Source organism: Mustela lutreola, chromosome 17 (genome assembly GCF_030435805.1).
Source record: "Mustela lutreola isolate mMusLut2 chromosome 17, mMusLut2.pri, whole genome shotgun sequence".
Taxonomy (NCBI): Eukaryota; Metazoa; Chordata; class Mammalia; order Carnivora; family Mustelidae; genus Mustela; species Mustela lutreola.
Window position 1 is genome coordinate 6,362,898 of NC_081306.1, and position 21,993 is coordinate 6,384,890.

Genomic DNA, 21,993 nt, shown 5'->3' on the forward strand with positions numbered 1-21,993 from the left:
CAAGGTCCAGTAAGAATAAATACTGCTCGTCCGGGTGGTGGTCGACCAGGTTGGGAACAGTAAGTATATGTTTAAAAATCTCCAGATGATTGCTTTTGAACTAGGTAATGGGAATTAGAGTCTAGCGTGTTGCTAATATTTTTTATTGTAAACTCCTCTTTTGTATGTCATATTAACATAGTTTTTATGTAAAGTGTCACAAATTCAAGATTAGGTAAACTATTTTCTAAAAGAATGAGTAATTCTCCTCTTAAAATGGTAAAACATAAAATCTTATCAATTCTTGTTACTTTCATGTCTTAACAAATGGTGATCTTGACAGAATCTCAGTTAATGAATAGATAAGAAGTAATTGAAAGTATTTCTTTTGAAAGAATATTTTAAATAGTAAGTCACTGTTGTGCTAATAGATTAAACTTTTTCCTAGTCTTAATATGGATTTTTGAAATTTGATTTGAGTGAACATAGTAAGGCTACCAAACACAGAATTTCTCATTTTGAATGGTCTGTGTTCGTGAAATTTTATTGCATATTAAAATCTGTAGGATTTTGATCTTTGTATTTGATGATGGTCTGTGGCATTAAAAATTAGTATATTTATTTATGAATGGTCTTTATATAATCATTTCTGTTTCTAAAATCTATATAAACAGACTGATATATTTATATGTAAACTGGCTTATAATCTAAAAGTTTGATCTATTTGTTTGAAAGGTAAGTTAGATTTTTCATTTTCAAAAGTCTGCTAAGTGAGAGACTTAGCAGATTGTGTCAGAAGGAATACAGAATTTGGAGACACGTAGGCTTGGGTTGGAATCCCAGCCCCTGCACTTAACAGCTACATGACCTTGGGCCATGCGGTTTCACTCCTCAGTTGTGCAGTGTGCAGCAGATAAAAGGGCTCTACTTCTCTTCTGTAACAAGTTCACAGTCACTTGTAGAATGCTAAATGGAATACCATATTGTGAAAAATACTGTACATTGACGTTTAATTATTGTCACAATAGTTAATCAAAAAAATAATTTAAATAGATGTTATACTTGCCCATATCTCCTCTATGTGGAACAAATTTCAGAATGAGGATCAGGGAGAGGAGAAAGTTTTTAAAATGTGTGTCTTAAAAGTCTACACATTAAGAGATCATGTGTTGGGGCGCCTGGGTGGCTCAGTGGGTTAAGCCGCTGCCTTCGGCTCGGGTCATGATCTCAGGGTCCTGGGATCGAGTCCCGCATCGGGCTCTCTGCTCGGCGGAGAGCCTGCTTCCCTCTCTCTCTCTCTGCCTGCTTCTCCGACTACTTGTGATTTCTCTCTGTCAAATAAATAAATAAAATCTTTAAAAAAAAAAAAAAAAAAAAAAAAAAAGAGATCATGTGTTATACTCAAGGCCATTTTGTCTTTCCACACAGTTCCAATAAGCTTGGATATCTGGTTTCTCCACCGCAGCAAATTAGAAGGGGGGAGAGAAGCTGCTACAGGTAGGCTTGTTAAACATCTTGAAAAACTGTAATCTGATGACCTGCTCAAAAATATAACACAAAGAAATTAAAGCCACAGCAGTGGCAGGGGAGGGAGGTCATTTGGTTTATGCTTATCTCACTTAAGTCCTCAGGAGTTGCCCTTGAGGCCTAGAGAAGAATAGATTATATTTAGTCTTATAAATGATGGTTTTAGGCTACATCTTTAATACTCCTTCCCAGTGACTATTTTCTCCCAGTACACAGCAGAGTATTAGCTTACATTTACTCTTTTGAGGGTAGAAGGGAGTCATTAAGGCCCAGACAATATTAACATGAAAGTTAACTAGTTCACCTCCCAAGCGTGAAGAAGACTTGCATTTATTTCTCTTCTAGACTCCATTGTTTGAATCTTCTCCCACCTTCTCTTTTCTAAAAGAAAGGACAAAGAGATTGTTCAGGGCTCTTTCCCGGGACAGACCAAAGCAATGTTATTCTGTGGAAGTAAGCCCTAGGTCTTAATATCTAGGTCACACCCGCCACCAGGGTAAAGGACCTCTAAATTAACTCTATAACAAGAATATATTAAGGGTATCTTTAGTGCTCTGTTGAGAATTGCTAAGTAATAACTTTGTTACTAGATCACTTGTTAATGGAAGATAATATTTACTAATTCAGACTCTGAAAAGAGGCTTAAAATCTGAACCCCTGCTGCTGCTGTTATTTATAATTTTAAAAAACCTTTAACTTGACAGAAGCCCACCTTTTAAAGAAGCCACTATTTCCTCAATGAGGGACAATTCAGAAACATTGGCTCGCACTGTTACTTTCACCCAACCCTTAGAAATAAAACATTGAGATTTCTAGTTGTTAATTACAAATGTCAGGAGTCATACTTATATTCTTGAGGATGAAAGGTAGAGCATAGGGAATGTAATCAATGGTATTGTGATGGTGTGTTATAGTGACAGATAGTAGGTTACACTGTTAGCCTCACATAAGGTGTAGACTTAATGAATCACTGTGTTGCACACCTGAAACTAAAGAAACCTAGTGTGTCAACTCTACTTCCAGTTTTTAAAAAACATAACCAGTTAATACAAAGTACTTTAAATACAAAAACAAAACAAACAAACAAAAAAAATGAAACCATTTAAAACTGTGTTTCTAAAGACATTTTAATGACATCGAGAAACGTTCATGGTATATATAATGTCAGGTGAAATACAAAATTATAAATATCAAAGGTATTTTTGAAGTACTACTTAGAAGGATCCTTTCCACAGTTCCTATCTCAAAGGATTATAGGAAGTGGTTTTTCTTCATTGAAAGTTTTGGTCTGAAGGGTATTCTGGGATGGTCTAGGTCAGAGAGGCATTAACCTTGTCCGTTCCTTGAAATGACAGATTAGGAAGTCACAAAAGATCATTGTGGAGTGATAAAGAATGTGAACTTCATAAGAGAACTTCTAAATATAGTGTCTCCATAGGGAGACGGCCCTGTAAACTTGTATCATCTGGGTCCCCAAGTGGCCTTAAAAATTATGTTTTCATATAAATAAGTTCCTATGCTTATTTTGAATAGTTGTAAGTTTGAAGGTAATTATGGACAGAAAAGACAGGCTTACTTGTCCGTCTCAGGTGATTTTAGTTTGAAGGAATAATATCTTGGAATTTGTTTCTCCAGAAGTATAAACCGCGGACGACACCACAGCGAAAGATCACAGAGAACTCAAGGCCCGTCGCTACCAGCAACTCCAGTTTTTGTGCCTGTGCCACCCCCTCCTCTGTATCCGCCCCCACCCCATACACTTCCTCTCCCTCCAGGTGTGCCTCCTCCACAGTTCTCTCCTCAGTTTCCTCCCGGCCAGCCGCCACCTGCTGGCTATAGTGTCCCTCCTCCAGGCTTTCCTCCAGCTCCGGCCAATTTATCGACAACTTGGGTATCGTCAGGAGTGCAGACAGCTCACTCAAATACCATCCCAACAACACAAGCACCCCCGTTGTCCAGGGAAGAATTCTATAGAGAGCAACGGCGGCTAAAAGAAGAGTGAGTGTTTTAATTTGCAATTCTCATACACTTTCATTTTCTGATGTAACATTAAACCAGGTATCTTTGGAAACATTTTCTAGTGTTTCCAGTTAGTGTAAGAAAAATCACCTACAAATTAAACCAAAGCCATACAAGCAACTTCCTCAGGGATTCTTAGTTATTTATAGTTTTAAAATGGAAAACTAATGGCAATTTCATTCATTTCATTCATGATCTAATTACATTTGTCTTGTTAGTTTTCTTAAATGGTTTTTGTTAACTTTCACTCTTTAACTTTATTTTACTAGGGAAAAGAAAAAGTCCAAGCTAGATGAGTTTACAAATGATTTTGCTAAGGAATTGATGGAATACAAAAAGATTCAAAAGGAGCGTAGGCGCTCATTTTCCAGGTTAGTGTTTTGCAAGCCTTCACAACAGAATTACAAATGGGACTTTGAATATCCAGGGATTAGCTATGGATATAAATAGCATTGCACTTACGGAATTTTTCTGATTCGGTCTAGGTTTATAGGAATGGACATGTAGCTTATTTCCCAATATCTGTTTATTGAAATGTCTCAATGTAAATTCTATTGTGTAGAACTAGCAGTTATGGGGATTAAATTGCCCTTGTCCCTCAAAGTTATTCGTAGCATGAAATAATTGGGAAATGTTTGTGGAAGGAAAGAGAGAAATAGCCGAAGGATATTTCTGAGGACCCTTTTACCTGAGGCGACAGCTTCTTGCTGGAACATTAACCTGTGTAATTAATGAAGTAGTGGTAGAATACAAATTGATTTGCCGATAGAAAAACTGAATTATAAAAATTCCCTGGAAGTTTGTTTTTAAAAGACTTATTTTTTAAGCTTACATTTGAAATGTGGTTCCTTTCAAAGCTAGACTACTGGCCAACATAGGACAAAGAAAGTACTCCTACTTAAATAATCAGATAGGAAGTAAAATTTAAACTTAATTGGCATTTTGTTTAATGTTAAGTTAATTGGCTCATATAACTCACGGTACATTAATGCGCTTCACTCTCTAATTGTCAAGATTTCACTTTTGTTTTGTAACAAGTGATTGCTCAGATCTTCGTGTACTTTATTCCATTCCAGTAGAGGTCACTGTGCCTCTTTAATCATCTAAGATGAAATTTGATATAAAGAAAGATGGAACCGTGAGGATAGCATGCTAGAATCTGAGTCTGTATTTTATTTTGTATATATTTCTCAACTATCAACTATTGTTTTGTTTTTGTTTTTAGGTCTAAATCTCCCTATAGTGGTTCATCATACTCAAGAAGTTCATATACTTATTCTAAGTCAAGATCTGGTTCAACACGTTCACGTTCTTATTCGCGATCATTTAGCCGCTCACACTCTCGTTCCTATTCACGATCACCTCCATACCCCAGAAGAGGCAGAGGCAAGAGCCGAAATTACCGTTCACGGTCTAGATCTCATGGATATCATCGGTCTAGATCAAGGTCACCCCCATATAGACGATATCATTCACGGTCAAGATCTCCTCAAGCCTTTAGGGGACAATCTCCCAATAAACGTAATGTGCCTCAAGGGGAAACAGAACGTGAATATTTTAATAGATACAGAGAAGTTCCGCCACCTTATGACATGAAAGCTTATTATGGGAGGAGTGTTGACTTTAGAGACCCATTTGAAAAAGAGCGTTACCGAGAATGGGAGAGAAAATACAGAGAGTGGTATGAAAAGTATTATAAAATAGGTTATGCTACTGGAGCACAGCCTAGACCATCAGCAAATAGAGAGAACTTTTCTCCAGAGAGGTTTTTGCCTCTTAATATCAGGAATTCTCCCTTCACAAGAGGCCGCAGGGAAGATTATGCTGGTGGACAAAGTCATAGAAGTCGAAATTTAGGTGGCAACTATCCAGAAAAGCTTTCAACAAGAGACAGTCACAATCAGAAGGACAACACAAAGTCGAAAGAGAAAGAGAGTGAAAATGCTCCGGGAGATGGTAAAGGAAACAAACATAAGAAACATAGGAAAAGAAGAAAGGGGGAGGAAAGTGAAGGCTTTCTAAACCCCGAGTTATTAGAAACTTCTAGAAAATCGAGAGAACCCACAACTGGTGAAGAAAATAAAACAGACTCATTATTTGTTCTCCCAAGTCGGGATGATGCTACACCTGTTAGAGATGAACCAATGGATGCCGAATCTATCACTTTTAAATCGGTGTCTGAAAAAGACAAGAGGGAGAAAGACAAACCAAAAGCAAAAGGTGATAAGACCAAACGAAAAAATGATGGTTCCACTGTGTCAAAAAAGGAAAATGTTGCAAAACCTGCCAAGGGACCTCAAGAAAAACTAGATGGAGAGCGTGAAAAATCTCCTCGATCTGAACCTCCGCTTAAAAAAGCCAAAGAGGAGACTCCAAAGACTGACAATGCTAAAGCATCCTCTTCCTCCCAAAAAGACGAAAAGATCATTGGTACCCCCAGGAAAGCTCACTCTAAGTCCGCAAAAGAACACCAAGAGACAAAACCAGTCAAAGAGGAAAAAGCAAAGAAGGAGTACTCCAAAGATGTCAAATCAGAAAAGCCCACTAATAAGGAAGAAAAGGCCAAGAAGCCTAGTGAAAAAAGTAAGCCACCTGACGGCAAGGGAGACAAAAGAAAAAGAAAAACTGAAGAAAAGGGTGCGGATAAAGATTTTGAATCCTCTTCAACGAAAATCTCTAAACTAGAAGTGACCGAAATAGTGAAACCATCACCAAAGCGTAAAATGGAACCTGATATTGAAAAAATGGATAGGACCCCTGAGAAAGACAAAATTTCATCATCAACTGCCCCAGCCAAAAAAATCAAGCTCAACAGAGAAACTGGTAAGAAAATTGGAAGTACAGAAAATGTATCTAATACAAAAGAACCCTCTGAAAAATTGGAGTCAACATCTAGCAAAGTTAAACAAGAAAAAGTCAAAGGGAAGGTCAGACGAAAAGTAGCTGGAGCCGAGGGATCCAGCTCAACGCTTGTGGATTATACCAGGTAACTGATTGTGGGTGGTTGGGTGTGGATGCTTGTTTTGGGAAAGAATTTAATTTTATCAGTGCTTGTACTTCTAAAGTATAATATGTTAATTAAGAAGGGGTTAGGCTGGTTAATTTCTATCTTTAAAGAAAGGAGTTGAAGGTGGTTAAATTTTGTGGATGAGCCACTTTTTTTTTTTTTTTTTTTTTTTTTTTACACAGTCCTACATTTAAATCATTTAATCTTTTATCAGAATAAGGGCATTGGCTTTTGAGCATTAAAAGGACATTTATGGTTAAGGTAGCCTTTTTACACTTAGTAGTGTTCAGTAGTAGGTAAATTCTTAATTAAATTCATCACAGATTAACAGCATTTTAATTTTTTTGTTTTAGTACGAGCTCAACTGGAGGCAGTCCTGTGCGGAAATCTGAAGAGAAAACAGATACAAAACGAACTGTCATTAAAACTATGGAAGAATATAATAATGACAATACAGCTCCTGCTGAAGATGTTATTATTATGATTCAGGTTCCCCAGTCCAAATGGGATAAAGATGACTTTGAATCTGAAGAAGAAGATGTTAAGACCACCCAGCCTGTGTCAAGTGTAGGAAAACCTGCCAGTGTTATTAAAAATGTCAGCACTAAACCCTTAAATACAGTCAAGTACACTGAAAAAGAAAGTGAGTCATCAGAGAAAATTCAGAAACTCACCAAGGAAGTGAGCCATGAACTTATACAGCATGAGATCAAAAGTTCAAAAAACTCTGCATCCAGTGAAAAGGGGAAGACCAAAGATCGAGATCATTCAGTGTTGGAGAAGGAAAACCCTGAGAAGAGGAAGAACAGCGCTCAGCCAGAAAAAGATAGTAATGTGGACCGTCTGAATGAACAAGGGAATTTTAAAAGTCTGTCTCAATCTTCCAAAGAGACAAGAACTTCAGATAAGCATGATTCCGTTCGAGGTTCTTCAACTAAAGACTTTACCCCCAACAGAGACAAAAAAACCGACTATGACAACAGAGAATACTCAAGTTCCAAACGTAGAGAGGAAAGAAATGAATTAACAAGAAGGAAAGACTCTCCTTCTCGAAGTAAAGATTCTTCATCTGGACAGAAAACTAAGCCAAGGGAGGAGAGAGATTTGCCCAAAAAAGGAACAGGAGATTCCAAAAAGAGCAATTCCAGTCCTTCAAGAGAGAAAAAACCTCATGATCACAAAGCCACTTATGATACAAAACGCCCAAGTGAAGAGGCAAAACCTGTAGATAAAAATCCTTGTAAAGATCGTGAGAAGCACACATTAGAAGCAAGGAACAATAAAGAGTCAAGTGGCAATAAATTACCGTATGTGCTTAACCCACCAGACCCACAGACTGAAAAAGAGCAAGTTCCTGGGCAGACTGACAAGAATGCGGTGAAGCCGAAACTGCAGTTAAGTCACTCCTCCCGACTTTCCTCCGACTTAACTAGAGAGACTGATGAAGCTGCTTTTGAACCAGACTATAATGAAAGTGACAGTGAAAGCAATGTGTCTGTGAAAGAGGAGGAAACTTCGGGAAAAGTTTCTAAGGAAGTGAAAGAGAAAATCGTGGAGAAAGCAAAAGACAGCCTGGACCCGGCAGCAGGCGGCCAGATAGGCACAGCCAGGAGCCAGAGCCAAAGCAGCCCTAGTGTTAGTCCAAGTCGAAGTCATAGCCCTTCTGGAAGCCAGACCCGAAGCCACAGCAGTAGTGCCAGCTCTGCAGAGAGTCAGGACAGCAAGAAGAAGAAGAAGAAAAAGGAAAAGAAAAAGCACAAGAAACACAAAAAACATAAGAAGCATAAGAAGCATGCAGGCACTGAAGTAGAATTGGAAAAAAGCCAAAAACACAAACACAAGAAAAAGAAGTCCAAGAAGAGCAAAGATAAAGAAAAGGAGAAGGAGAAAGATGACCAAAAAGTGAAATCTGTCCCTGTATAAAAGGACAGATTTTAAAAATTGACTTAATTACTAAGTCATCTGTATTAAATTTTGTTATAATGTAAAGAGATTCAAGCCTTGTAAATAATGATATGGAAGACCCTGTGCTGCACTTAAAATATTGCTGCTTGATTATTTGATTTTTACATCAGAGCTTTATAACACGAACTTTTGTACAGAATTGTGAGTTGTGACCATGTAACATGAGAGGTTTTGCTAGGGCCTATTATTTTTAACCACCATTAATTAGTTGGGGTGGAGTTTACTGTACTGTGAAATTTTCACATTTGAATTTTTTTAATTGCCTGGCAAAAGCTGGTATCAGTTCTAAAATATCAGCAGAATGATTTGCTGAATTCATTACAACCCTGTTATGTCACTTTTTGATTACAATAAAAGTTTTCAGTAAACTTTTCAAATGTCGAATATTTGTGGGTTTTTTTGAAGGAAGTGTGTCATGTCTCTTCCCCCTTCCATTTCCTCATTTAAAATAGCCTTTGAGCCTATAGTATATGTTGCACCAAATAAACAAAATTGGGAAGTAAACATGGTAGATGAACTTCATCAGTGGGCTGGTGGTAGGTGGCCAGAAATAAGAAATCAGGATTAGTTGGAGAATTGGTTGGAAAAAATCAAGGGTCATAAATTTATATAGTAATTCGAAGTTTGGACTTCAATTTTAGCAATGAGGAATTGTGGTTTATGGTTCTGTCTTCTTGAAATCCTGATAAATGAGTGTTCAATTCCTTGATAAAGTGCCAGCTAAAACAAACAGCCTTGAGCATCTGGTCAGCCGCATTGACAAGAGCAAGCAGCAGCAGGTCTAGGAGCACCAGGTTCAGACTGATGGGCTCCTCCTTTGTGGCTGGGGTTCAGAAGTTATCATGGCATTGAAAAGCTATTGGAAGGGTTTGGGGAGTTAGAGTAAGAATGGTATCTCAGAAACAGCTGTATAAACAGCGATCAAGATGACAGCAGCTGGGAGGAGGAAAAGAGACCAGGTCCAGTCTGAGGGTGGTCCTAGGTACCCCTGAACTGTTAGTGGGAGAGGAAGGGTCTACATTAGCAACTTGCCTCTACGAACCTCTGTGTCCATGCCTTGTCAGGATTTCCAGACTATGCCATGTAGACAGTGTACAAAAATACTGAGTGTTTTTAATGCAACTTTTAATATTTAAAAGAAAGAAATGATTTAAAGCGATGAATGTGGGTGTCATAAATGTTGGCCTCATGAAAGCCATCCAGGACCGAGTTAAGTTTATTATATGTTTGTCAAAATAAGTGTGTTAAAGTTAAATGAAACCAACTGTCCTTTAGAGGGCTCTGTCACTGGGGATGAAGGCGTCTGTTGTTCCCCCTCGCGGCCCCACCGCACCCCACCCCACCCCACACAGGACTACTTCTACTCTGAGGTACTCCAGCTAGGCTACCCTCTTCATTCGTACTAATCAGGACCCCAGATTTAGATTGTATCTCCCACATTCACTGAGGATTTTAGCACCCAGGACTCTGTAGCATTAATTTCATCAGGTGAAGTCAGTTTCCTTACCTAGGTAGGCTCCTGGCCTCTATAATCTTAATCTCAACGGACTTCTCTTTAACAGCAGTCCACTCCTATGACAGTTTTCCAGAGCTGCTCATCTGTGGCCATTTGGCTCTTAAGTTTAAAATCAATCTTTCATCTACAGCCTGGTCTTCCAGCCCGTCCTCTACTGGCCTGAGGTTTTAACTCCTCCCTTATTCTTCCTACTGCCTTTTCCTTTCTGTGATTGCCTGAACCCCATCATTCCCACCACACAACACCTCAGACCTGCTCCCCCTTCTCTATCTTCCTGAAGCGTAACTCCCAAACCTCAATAAGGGGGCTGAATGGGCTGCTTAGTGAAATTAAAGGCTTGAAAGAAATTGTAAGACGTAACGGCCACACACTGTGCTAGGTGCTTGTATTTATTTGATCCTCAAAAACTCTGGTTTTGATATCTGATACTACTTTGAGCAGGAAATCCCACTGCCTATAAAGGTTCAGTCCAGCCTTGGGTGTCTGTCTAGTCCACCTCACCCCTGCCACGTAGAGAGGAGTGGGACATAACACGTTAAGACTCACACACTTTTGCTGGACCCCAGAAATGCTGTTCGATCTACATGTTTTCTACACTTGGCTGTTTTTGTCTGTCTTCCTCCTCTGCCTGTCTCAGTTTCCTACCCACTGTTCAAGAATTAGCTTGCCTTTTTTTTTTTTTTTTTTTTTTTTAAACTACTCCCTCACAGTGCCTGCCAGCCCATCCCCATCCAAACATACCCGGGATGCAAGAGCATCACTGAGTGTGCTGTGAGGACACTCCAGTTGTTTTCTGTGGGCTCTGGTTTTCTTGTTCAATGGACTGAGAGCCTCAAAACCAATGTGGGGTTTATATTCCAGAAGCCAAACCATGCCTTGCATATAATGTTTGAATTGATAAGATGAAGGAACTTCTTTTAGCCTGAAGTTAAATTTTGCAAACTTCCTGGAAACCAGCAGTATGTCAACATTTTTAAGGGAGGAAAATAATTTTTGAGCTACTATAGACTTGGAAGATAGTATCCTTCCAGTAACCAGATGCTTCAGTGTGCCAAGGATATTGCAATGCCTTACAATCAGGGACCTAAGAATAACTCCTTTGCTAGTCTCAGCATGCCAAATGAAGAGCGCTAAATCCCCTCCAAACTTTGTAAGCCTGGGATTTCAGAGTTAGAAAGCTAGTTAATGGTTTATTCATCCCGATTTGTGCAAGTGTCCCCATCTGTTTTGTCCACTTTTTCCTGTCTTTAACTCCTTTAATGAATGCTGTTCTGTTGTATAAAACTACATGGAACAAAACCTCTGGTTTGAAGCAAGCTCTTTCTTCTCTGAGCCCTTTTATACTACTGCTATTTATTATGTAAGCCAATTTCAGCTGGTCTTTTTTTTTTTTTTTAAGATTTATTTATTTATTTATTTGACAGAGAGATCACAAGTAGGCAGAGAGGCAGGCAAAGAGAGAGAGAGGAGGAAGCAGGCTCCCTGCCGAGCAGAGAGCCCGATGCGGGACTCGATCCCAGGACCCTGAGATCATGACCTGAGCCGAAGGCAGCGGCTTTACCCACTGAGCCACCCAGGCGCCCCTTCAGCTGGTCTCTTAACAAAGTCTCACTAAAATGTAGGTACGTGTATATATAGTGTGCTCTGCTTTTTCTTTATATTTATCACAAACAGGTCCTTTTGGCATTAACGTTTTTCATTAGTTTTAAGAATTGCAAATGATCATGAAAAAGTTGAATAAGCCACTTAAATCCTTAAAGGGTAATGTGGCTTTGCTGTGTGTGACTAATGGTTCAGCACACTAATATGAAAAATGAGGTTAACAGGAATGTTCAGAGATTTCTTGAGAATTCCTTTCAGTAATGTAGTCTAAACACTCCATCAAGGCTTCCCTTTGTTACAGGTTTCTGAGATTTCTTAAGATCATGTTAAAAGGACTTTTAAAGAATAGCTATTGCTAATTTATATAGTTCAGAAACAAAACAAAACCAAAAAACTACTGGTTGCTGAACAGTGATCCCATTTGAAAATCCACACCAGAATGAATCTTGCTTTTCCACCCAGAAATGTGGCTACTTAGTAATTTGCTACAAAGCTGGCTTGGCCAGTGTGGATCTTTTATAATTTAGTTCTTTATTTTTAAAGTCTAGAGTAGTAAGAGTCACTAGCAAAAGAATGGACATACCTTTAGAATTCGAAATAGTTTTTGTAGAAACACTGATACCTTAAATTTTTGGTAAATATTTATAAATCTGTTTTAACCTTGGCTTAATGACCTGTAAGTAGATCTGGTAGACTGATTCCTTTTCATGTCCTGAAACTTAAAACTAATCAAAACAAGTTAGAGGAAAAGTGAACATGGGAGGAAACTGTATCAGTGCTAGAGTCCAGGGAAAGGCTGAGAGGGGGAGACAGCCAGAAATGTGGAATTTTGCCACAATGCCACCTCTTAAAAGTTGTGTTTTTGTTTTTGTGTTTGTTTTTAAGAACTAAAGACAGATGCCCAGAATTCTCTTGCTTGAGAAAGGAACTGGCCTCTTGGGAAATGCAAGTAGAAGATCTTGGGCAATATGAACGCCTCATACTCTGGAGGGACAATGGTAGGTTATGAAGCATGCAAGGAATATTCCCTTTGTGGTCAACATGATGGATATTGCACAAAGGACACCTGAAGCATAAGCTACAAAGTTGATGGGGATAGTGGAAGCTTCCATCCAAAAATAGATTTGCTGTATGTGGTCTCATGCCAGGAAGGAGGTCAAACAACAAGAAGCCTCGTTCCCCTGGCTATTACAGTTTGGTGGGGGTAGGGGGGCGTGGGGAAGATACACAATTTTCAAATCATGATAGTGTCTCTACTAGAACAGGTAGACAAATTGTGGAATTTAAATGAAACTCCAGAAATTGGCCCAAATAGGGGCACCTGGGTGGCTCAGTGGGTTAAAGCCTCTGCCTTCGGCTTGAGTCGTGATTCTAGGGTCCTGGGATCAAGCAGGGAGCCTGCTTCCCCCCCACCTCTGCCTCTCTGCCTGCTTGTGACCTCTCTCTTTCTCTGTCAAATAAATAACATCTTTAAAAAAAAAAAAAAAAAAGAAAAGAAATTGGCCCAAATAAAAATGTTTGATGATAGTTTCAGCATAAATAAACACAAAAAAGGCCCATTTTTCAGTAAGTAGTTTTGAGAAAACTGGATTACCATTTAAAGAAAAACTTTTTCACACCTCAAAATTCTAGATGGAGTCAATCTTTTTATCCACAGTTTTATTTTACATAACCCAAGTGTTTGGTCAGTTTTCCTTTTCCTAGGATCAACTTCTCTTTAACAGATTAGGTCTTTATTTTTTTCAAGCTGGCCAGTCAACTGGCAACCCAAGATCTTCCCCAATATTTCTGAGAATGCTTGTGAGATGTGGTTTATCTTGGTCTGCTCCTTTCTGATTCCCTGACATTTATTTCTGGTGCTGATTTTTCTCTTTGGATCTCACTAGAGTCTCGGTCTTCATTAGGTTTTATGACATTTCCCTCAGAATACATCACATCCTCTCACCTGTGTCCAATGTCTTTACTTCTTTTCTGTCCTATGCCATAGGCACTCCATCTTTTACGGTACTTTTCTGAGCCAAGAAACAACCCCCCTGTGATGAATTACACCATTAGAGAGCAAAAGAAGCTGCAGGGAGTTCTTTAAAATAGCAACTCTTTTCTCCCCTCTACAATTTTTAAAAATTACAAACTCAACTATTACACAGAATACAAATGGCCAATTGACATTTGAAAAGGTTAAATGTCACTGGCAATAAAAATGCCAGTAAAACAGAGTTCCATTGCCTTCAGGCATTTAGCGTTACCGGCAAGTGTACAACCCGCCCAGTTCTCTCTCCTCCCACCACCTGGGCATTTCCGTCAGCATTTGTGGGGGTTAGCTTCTCACTCCGTCTCTCAGATCATAATATGCATCCTTAGTTTGAAGGCTTTTTAAATGGTTCTGCTTTTATTTCTAACAAAGCCCTACATCGCTTAAAAAGTCATAAAGTTCTTCTCGACATAAAATGCTTGAGCCTCCTGCCCCAACCCCACTGCACCCCGACTCCAACGACTTCCGATGCTATCAGTTCCAACTCTCCTAGTTCTTTCTTTAGAAACAAAACAAAAAACTTGCGGAATATAAAAAGTGGACTATGGTGAGTGCTGTGAAGCGTGTAAACCTGGTGATTCACAGACCTGTACCCCTGGAGATAAAAACACATTATATGTTTATTTAAAAATTTTAAAAATTGATTAAAAAAGAAAAAAATAAATAAATTTTAAATTTTTAAAAAAAATTTTAAAAGACAAAAAAAAAAATAGTGAACTCTTACTTTTGAGTTTTCCATGTCAAGTATTAGCTTTAGGGACGCCTGGGTGGCTCAGTTGGTTAAGCAGCTGCCTTCGGCTCAGGTCATGATCCCAGCGTCCTGGGATCGAGTCCCACATCGGGCTCCTTGCTCGGCAGGGAGCCTGCTTCTCCCTCTGCCTCTGCCTGCCATTCTGTCTGCCTGTGCTTGCTCTCTCCCCCCACCCTCTCTCTCTGATAAATAAATAAAATCTTAAAAAAAAAAAAAAAAAGTATTAGCTTCAGCTCCTCCTCTCTTTCCCCACCCCCACCCCCACACCTGTATGTTCTCCCATCCTCCAAATAGAAGTTCCCCCTCAGGCTACATTGAAATGGTGTGGGCAGTGTGTCTTGGGGCTCCTGGCTGGCTCAGTAGGTAGGGCCTGTGACTCTTGATCTCAGGGTCTCGGAGTTATGAGTTCAAGTCCCATGGTGGGTGTAAAGCTTACTTTAAAAAAAAAAAAAAAAAAGATGTTGGGAAACATTATGTCTTTACCTCTGTAGTTCAAAATCAAGTCATTCGGTCTATTAGGATTCTTTTTCCTGTAAAATTTTGGTTTCCCTGGAATTGATGACTGACTTATTTGTAAAAGTGTTTCAGGGACGCCTGGGTGGCTCAGTTGGTTAAGCAGCTGCCTTCGGATCAGGTCATGATCCCAGCATCCTGGGATCGAGTCCCACATCGGGCTCCTTGCTCGGCAGGGAGCCTGCTTCTCCCTCTGCCTCTGCCTGCCATTCTGTCTGCCTGTGCTCACTCTCTCCCCCTCTCTCCCTCTGATAAAGAAATAAAATCTTTAAAAAAAAAAAAAAGTGTTTCAGGTCCTATCGAGTACCAAAAAATATAAATCTCTCCTCAGTCTATTCAAATGAATCAATTGGTCTTTCAGTTTTGTCTTTTTTTCTTCTGATAAGTCTCCTGTAAAAATTGGTTGTCCACTAGGCCAGCCACACAGCTCTCACCCTGCAAGCTTCTTCACTGCCGTCCTGGGGGTTTTCCTCACCCTCTCGCTGCAGCGGCTTGTTGTGTCTTCCATCCTGTATCTTTCTCTTTCCAGGTGGGCTGCCTCACTCGGAGTGAAGGGCTCATGCTTTAGCAGATTCTTGGGAAGGGCTGCATGAAGAGGTACAATTTTTTGAGAGCCTACAATATCGAGAATGTTCTCACTCCACCCCACACTTGATTTACGTTTTGGGTACAGAATCTTGGGTTGGAAATTATTTTCACTCACACTTGGAGACATTGCTCGTCATACAGCTTCCAGCATAGCTGGTAAGGACTTCAAAGGCAATGTGACTCCTAATCCATTTTTGTGACTTTTTTTCTCCTCCAGGATACTTTTGGGAACTTCCTTTTTTTTTTTTTTTTTTTAATTTTCTTTATTTCTTTGACACAGAGAGAAAGACAGTGAGAGAGGCATTACAAGCAGGGGGAGTGGGAGTGGGAGACGCAGGTTTCCCTGCTGAGCAGGGAGCCGGATGTGGGGCTCAATTCTAGGACCCTGGGATCATGACCTGAGCTGAAGGCAGATGCTTAATGACTGAGCCACCCAGGTTCCCCTGGGAACTTCTTTGATACTGAGTACGTTAAAAATCTGACGATGTGTGTTGATGTGAGCCTTTTAAAAATTTTTTAAATTTTTATTTGACAGACAGAGATCACAAGTAGGCAGAGAGGCAGGCAGAGAGAGAGGGAGGAAGCAGGCTGCCTGCTGAGCAGAGCGCCCAATGCAGGGCTCAATCCCAGGACTCTGGGATCATGACCCGAGCCGAAAGGCAGAGGCTTTAACCCACTGAGCCACCCAGGGACACCATGATAAGAGCCTTTTAAAAATTATCTTCCTGGGTTCCGGGGTGGCTCAGTTGGTTGAGCGATTGCCTTCGGCTCCGGTCATGATCCTGGACTTCCAGGATCGAGTCCTGCATCGGGCTCCCAGGTCCTTGGGGAGTCTGCTTCTCCCTCTGACCTTCTTTCTCATTTTCTCTCTCACTCATTCTCCCTCAAATAAATAAATAAAATCTTTTTTAAAAAAATAAAATTTATCTTCCTGAGTATTCTCTGAGCCCCTTCAATCTGGAGACTCAGGTCTTTCAGTTCTAGAAACCATCTTTTATTACGTGTGGGATAACATTCCCAATGTTTTTCTGGGACATTTCATATAAATATATATATATACATACATACAGAGAGAGAGAGAGAGAGAGAGAGAGAGAGGCTTAACTGAGCCACCCAGGCACACCTGGGACAAATTATTCAGATGTTAGTTTTCCTGAACTGATTCTCTGATTTTCTTACCTCTTTTCTCCTATTTTCCATACCTGTTTTTGTGAAGTTTCCTCAACATATTCCAGTTTGGGGCTCCTGAGGGGTTTAGTTGGTTAACTGTCTGCCTTCAGCTCAGGTCATAATCTCAGGGTCCTGGGATTGAGCCCCAAGTTGGGCTCTCTGCTCAGCAGGGAGCCTGCTTCCCCCTCCCCTTCGCCTGTCTCTCTGCCTACTTGTGATCTCTCTCTCTCAATCTCTCTGTCAAATAAATAAATAAATAATCTTTAAAAAAAAAAAAAAAGATCTTTAAAAAAAATCTTGATTCCAGTACAGTTAACATACAGCATTCTCTTAGTTTCAGGTGTACAATACAGTGGGTTCAGCAGGTCCCTACATTACTCCGTGCCCATCATGATAGGTGTACCCTCAAGCATTTTTCTCGGACTAGTTTCCCCAGGAAGGAATTCTCCACTCTTCAGAGTGGGCTAGAGGAGGAGGAGTATAATTACCAACCTGACTACCAGGAGCTTTTTTGGAGATAAGGAGGCTCTGCTAAGTATAAAGGCTTAGCATTTGATCTCCCTGATTTGATTACAGCGGCCCTGCCTAGAGCTATGCCTGATGTCCTCGAATGCAGAGGCTGTGCCGTTTAGCGGTTCTCCTAAGGGCTGCGTATTGGAATTACCTGGGGAGCTTTAGCGAATACCAAAGATTGGGTGGATGCCACCCCCGAGTTTCTGATTTAATACATCAGGTATAACCTGAACATCAGGCTGCTTAGAATCTCCCAGGTGATTCCAACACACAGCCAAAGCTGGGAACCACTGCTGGAGTTGCAACCCTCCAACTTGCTATCAGTAGTACTTGCTGTCAATGTATGCTGGTGGCGTTTCTAAGCAATCTTCGCCTAACCCCAATTCAAAAAGCTTACGCCCGTGTTCTTTCTTTCTTTCTTTTTTTTAAAGATTTTATTTATTTATTTGACAGAGAGAGATCATAAGTAGGCAGAGAGGCAAGCAGAGAGAGAGGGAGGAAGCAGCCTCCCTGCTGAGCAGAGAGCCGGATGCGGGGCTCGATCTCAGGACCCTGCGATCGTGACCTGAGCCACCCAGGCGCCTTTCCCATGTTCTTTTTCTAAAAACTTTATATTTGTAGTTCTATGCGTAGACCGATGATCTGGTTTTAATACCAGCTTTACTAAGATCTATTTACTGAGATAAAAGTCACCCCTCTCATGTATACGATTCAGTGGTTTGGGATTTGTGTTTCTCTAATGACTGATGATGTTAAGCGTCTTTCCATGAGCTAAATGGTCATTTGCATATCTTTTTATTTTTCCAGAAATGTCGATTCAGATCCTCTGCTCGTTTTATTTTTCCCCTGCCCCAGGGCTGTTTGTCTTTTTTTTTTTTTTTTTTTTTAAAGATTTTATTTATTTATTTGTCAGAGAGAGAGAGAGTGAAAGCGAGCACAGGCAGACAGAGTGGAAGGCAGAGGCAGAGGGAGAAGCAGGCTCCCTGCGGAGCAAGGAGCCCGATGTGGGACTCGATCCCAGGACGCTGGGATCATGACCTGAGCCGAAGGCAGCTGCTTAACCAACTGAGCCACCCAGGCGTCCCAGCTGTTTGTCTTTTTATTGTTGAGTTGCACAAGTTCTTATATAGTCTGGATAGAAGTCCCTTATCAGATACATATTTGCGAATATCTTCTCCCATTCTGTGGATTGTCTTTTCACTTCTTCTGTGGTTGTCCTTTGAAGCACAAGTTTTTAATCTTGTCGATGTCGAGTTTACCTTATTTTTTTCTTTCGTCACTTATGCTTTGGTGTCACATCTAAGAAAACATTGCCTAGTCTAATTTCATGAAGATCTACATTTCAAGAATTTTATTATCTTATCTCTTACATTTAGGTCTTTAATATAATATGAGTACATTTTTGCGTATGGTAGGAGATAGTGGTCCACCTTTATTCTCTTACATATATGGATATTCACTTGTCCCAGCACTGTTTGTCAGAAGACTGCTATTTCCCCACTGAATCTTAGTACATTCTCCAAAATCAGTTGACAGTGATGGTAAGGGTTTATATCTAGATTCTTAATTCTGTTCCTTTTTTTTTTTTAAAGATTTTATTTATTTATTTGACAGAGAGAAATTACAAGTACACTGAGAGGCAGGCAGAGAGAGAGAGAAGGAAGCAGGCTCCCTGCTGAGCAGAGAGCCCAATGTGGGACTCGATCCCAGGACCCTGAGATCATGACCCGAGCCGAAGGCAGCGGCCCAACCCACTGAGCCACCCAGGCGCCCTCTGTTCCATTGATACATATGCCTATCCTTAAGCCAGTACCACACTGCATCTTTATATAAGTTTTGAAGTTGGAAATTATGAGTCTTACAACTTCTTCTTTAAAAAAAATTTTTTTTTTTGCTCTTCTGGGTCATTTGCATTTCCATGTGAATTTTAGGGTTAGATTGTCCATTTCTAAAAATAAAAAATAAAAAATAAAAGCCATCTGGGATTTTGACAGGGATTACAATGATCTCTTTCGGTGGTATTGCCATGTTAATATTAAGTCTTCTAGTCCATAAACACAAGAAATATTTCCCCTTATTTACGTTTGTAGTTTTCGGTGTACAAGTTTTGTACTTTATTCTTGGTAATTTGTTCTTAGCAACGCTATTATACATTGAATTGCTTTCTTATTTGATTTCTTGTTCATTAGTAGTGTAGAGAACTACAATCGATTTTTAGGGACGCCTGGGTGGCTGTCAGCTAAGCATCTGCCTTTGTTTCAGGTCATGATCCCAGGGTCGGGGGATCAAGCCCTGCATCAGGCTCCCTACCTGCAGGAGCCCTGCTTCTCCTTCTCCCTCTGCCTGCAGCTCCCCCTGCTTGTGCTCTCTCCCCATTTCTCTCTGTCAAATAAATTAAAAAATCTTAAAAAAAAAAAAAGAACAATAGATTATTACATATAGATCTCGTATTCTGCAACCTTGCTAAACTTGTCAGTTAACACTAACAGCTTTTTGTGGAATTCTTTGGGATTTTCTGTATATTTTCCTCTGGAAAGAGTGGTTCTTCCTTTCCAATTTGGATAGCTTTTTCTTTTCTTTTTTTTTTTTTCTATGCCTAATTTTTCTGGGGATGTTAAATAGAAGTGGCAAAAAGAAACATTCTTGTCAAACATTCCGCTCTTAGGGGAAGAACATTCAGGTTCTCCTGATTAAGTAGCACCAAGTTTTTCATAAATAACTTTCATCAGGTTGAGGGAGCTTCCTTCTATTGCTACTTTACTGAGTGTCCCTAGTTCACTGAGTCCGAGGGTGTTAGACTTGATCGAATGCTTTATCTGTGTCTATTGAGATGATCCTATGGTTTGGTTTTGTGTTTAATACAGTGTATCATATTGATTTATTTTCATAGGTTAAACCAACTTTGCATTCTTGAGATCCAAATTAGTCATGGTGTATAATTACTCTTATATGATACTGAATTCTGTTCGCTAGTATTTTAGTTAGGAATTTTTCTTCTAAAAGGGATATTGGGTATAATTTTTTTTTATTCTGATATCTGTTTGGTTTTAGGATCAGGGTAATACTGGTCTCATAAAATGAATTGGGAGGTGTCCCTATGATCCATTTTGAGCTAATTTTTGTATAGTACAAGGTAGGGGTTGAAGTATTCATTGTTTGTTAGCATATATATGAACTTTGTTGATACAATTTGCTGAAAAGACTAACTTTCTTGGGACGCCTGGGTGGCTCAGTTGGTTGGACGACTGCCTTCAGCTCAGGTCATGATCCCGGAGTCCCGGGATCGAGTCCTGCATCGGGCTCCCAGCTCCATGGGGAATCTGCTTCTCCCTCTGACCTTCTCCTCGCTCATGCTCTCTCTCACTGTCTCTCTCTCTCACAAATAAATAAATAAAATCTTAAAAAAAAAAAAAAGACTAACTTTCTCAACCAAGTTGCCTTTGCAAGTTTGTGAAAAATTAATTGGCCCGATTTGTGTGGGTCTACTTCTATAATTCCTGTTCTGTTCCACTGGTTTTTGCATCTGTCTTTACACCAATACCATTACTATAGCACTCTACTCCTGTTTTGGTCGGATTCAAAGTTTTCCCCCCACTGTTCTCGGAGACCTTCCATATTACCATGAATTTCGGAATCAACAACATTTTTGTTGTGGTAAAATATACATAACACGACTTAGCATTTTAGCCCTGTTTGGATGTACTGCTCAGTGGCATTAAGTACCTTCATGCTGTTGTACAGTCAACATCACCATCCATCTTTTCCATCATCCCAAGGTGAAAGTCTGCGTCCATCCATCTTTTCCATCATCCCAAGGTGAAAGTCTGCGTCCATCCATCTTTTCCATCATCCCAAGGTGAAAGTCTGCGTCCATTAAACGATAACGCCTCCTTTCCTTTTCCCCTCCCCACCCAGCCTCTGGCAACAACCATTCTATTTTCTGTCTTTATAAAATTATTTTCATTTTTTAAAGATTTTATTTACCCATTTGAGAGGGAGAGAGTGAGAGAGAGCACAAGCAGTGGGAGAGGCAGAGAGAGAGGAAGAAGCTGGCTCCCGGCTTGACCCCAGGACTCTGAGGGCTGGATCCCAGGACCCTGAGATATGACCTGGACTGAAGACAGATGCCTAACCACCTGAGCCACCCAGGCGCCCCTTGTCTTTGTGAATTTAACCTCATATAGTGGAATTATATTACATTTGTCCTTTTGTGTCTGATTTATTTCACTTAGTGTAATTCCTTCAGCTTCCATCCATGTTATAGCACATGTCAGATTTTCCTTTCTTTTTAAGGCTGAATAATTGTATGTATATGCCACATTTTTGTTCATCTATTCTTCTGTTTGAAAATTTGGAATAGTTTCACCTTTTGGCCTTTATGAATAGTGCTACTATGAACACTAATTAATGTACTCAACTTATCAGTTTTTATTTTTAAAAAGCCATCTGGCATTTTTTCTTAAGATTTTATTTTTAAGTAATCTCTACACCCAGCATGGGCCTTGAACAATGCCAAGATCAAGAGTTGCACACTCCACAAGTAGAGCTAGCCAGGAGCCCCTCCTTTTGGAATTTTGATTAAGATTGCATTGAGCCAATAGATCAATTTTGGGGAGAATTGACATTTTATTTTTTTTTTAAGATTTTATTTATTTGTCAGAGAGAGGGAGAGCATACAAGCAGGCAGAGTGGCAGGCAGAGGCAGAGAGAGAGAAGCAGGCTCCTGGCTGAGCAAGGAGCCCAATGTGGGACTCGATCCCAGGACCCTAGGATCATGACCTGAGCTGAAGGCAACACCTTAACTGACTAAG

General features: G+C 40.0%; 1 protein-coding gene across 2 annotated transcripts in view; it reads left to right on the forward strand.

Annotated features, from left to right (window-relative positions):
• RBBP6 (RB binding protein 6, ubiquitin ligase) overlaps window positions 1-8,874 on the forward strand; it is a 31,244-nt gene extending 22,370 nt beyond the window's left edge. Inside the window, exons 13-18 of one of the 2 annotated variants that reach the window (XM_059153999.1) lie at window positions 5-59; window positions 1,408-1,476; window positions 3,142-3,504; window positions 3,795-3,896; window positions 4,751-6,511; window positions 6,886-8,874. In XM_059153999.1, the coding sequence (XP_059009982.1) occupies window positions 5-59; window positions 1,408-1,476; window positions 3,142-3,504; window positions 3,795-3,896; window positions 4,751-6,511; window positions 6,886-8,455 (3,920 nt within the window). In that variant the 3' untranslated portion in view covers window positions 8,456-8,874. The remainder of the gene's footprint in view (window positions 1-4; window positions 60-1,407; window positions 1,477-3,141; window positions 3,505-3,794; window positions 3,897-4,750; window positions 6,512-6,885) is intronic. The other variant, XM_059154000.1, reaches the window with a different exon arrangement.
• The last annotated feature ends 13,119 nt before the right edge of the window (window positions 8,875-21,993 follow it).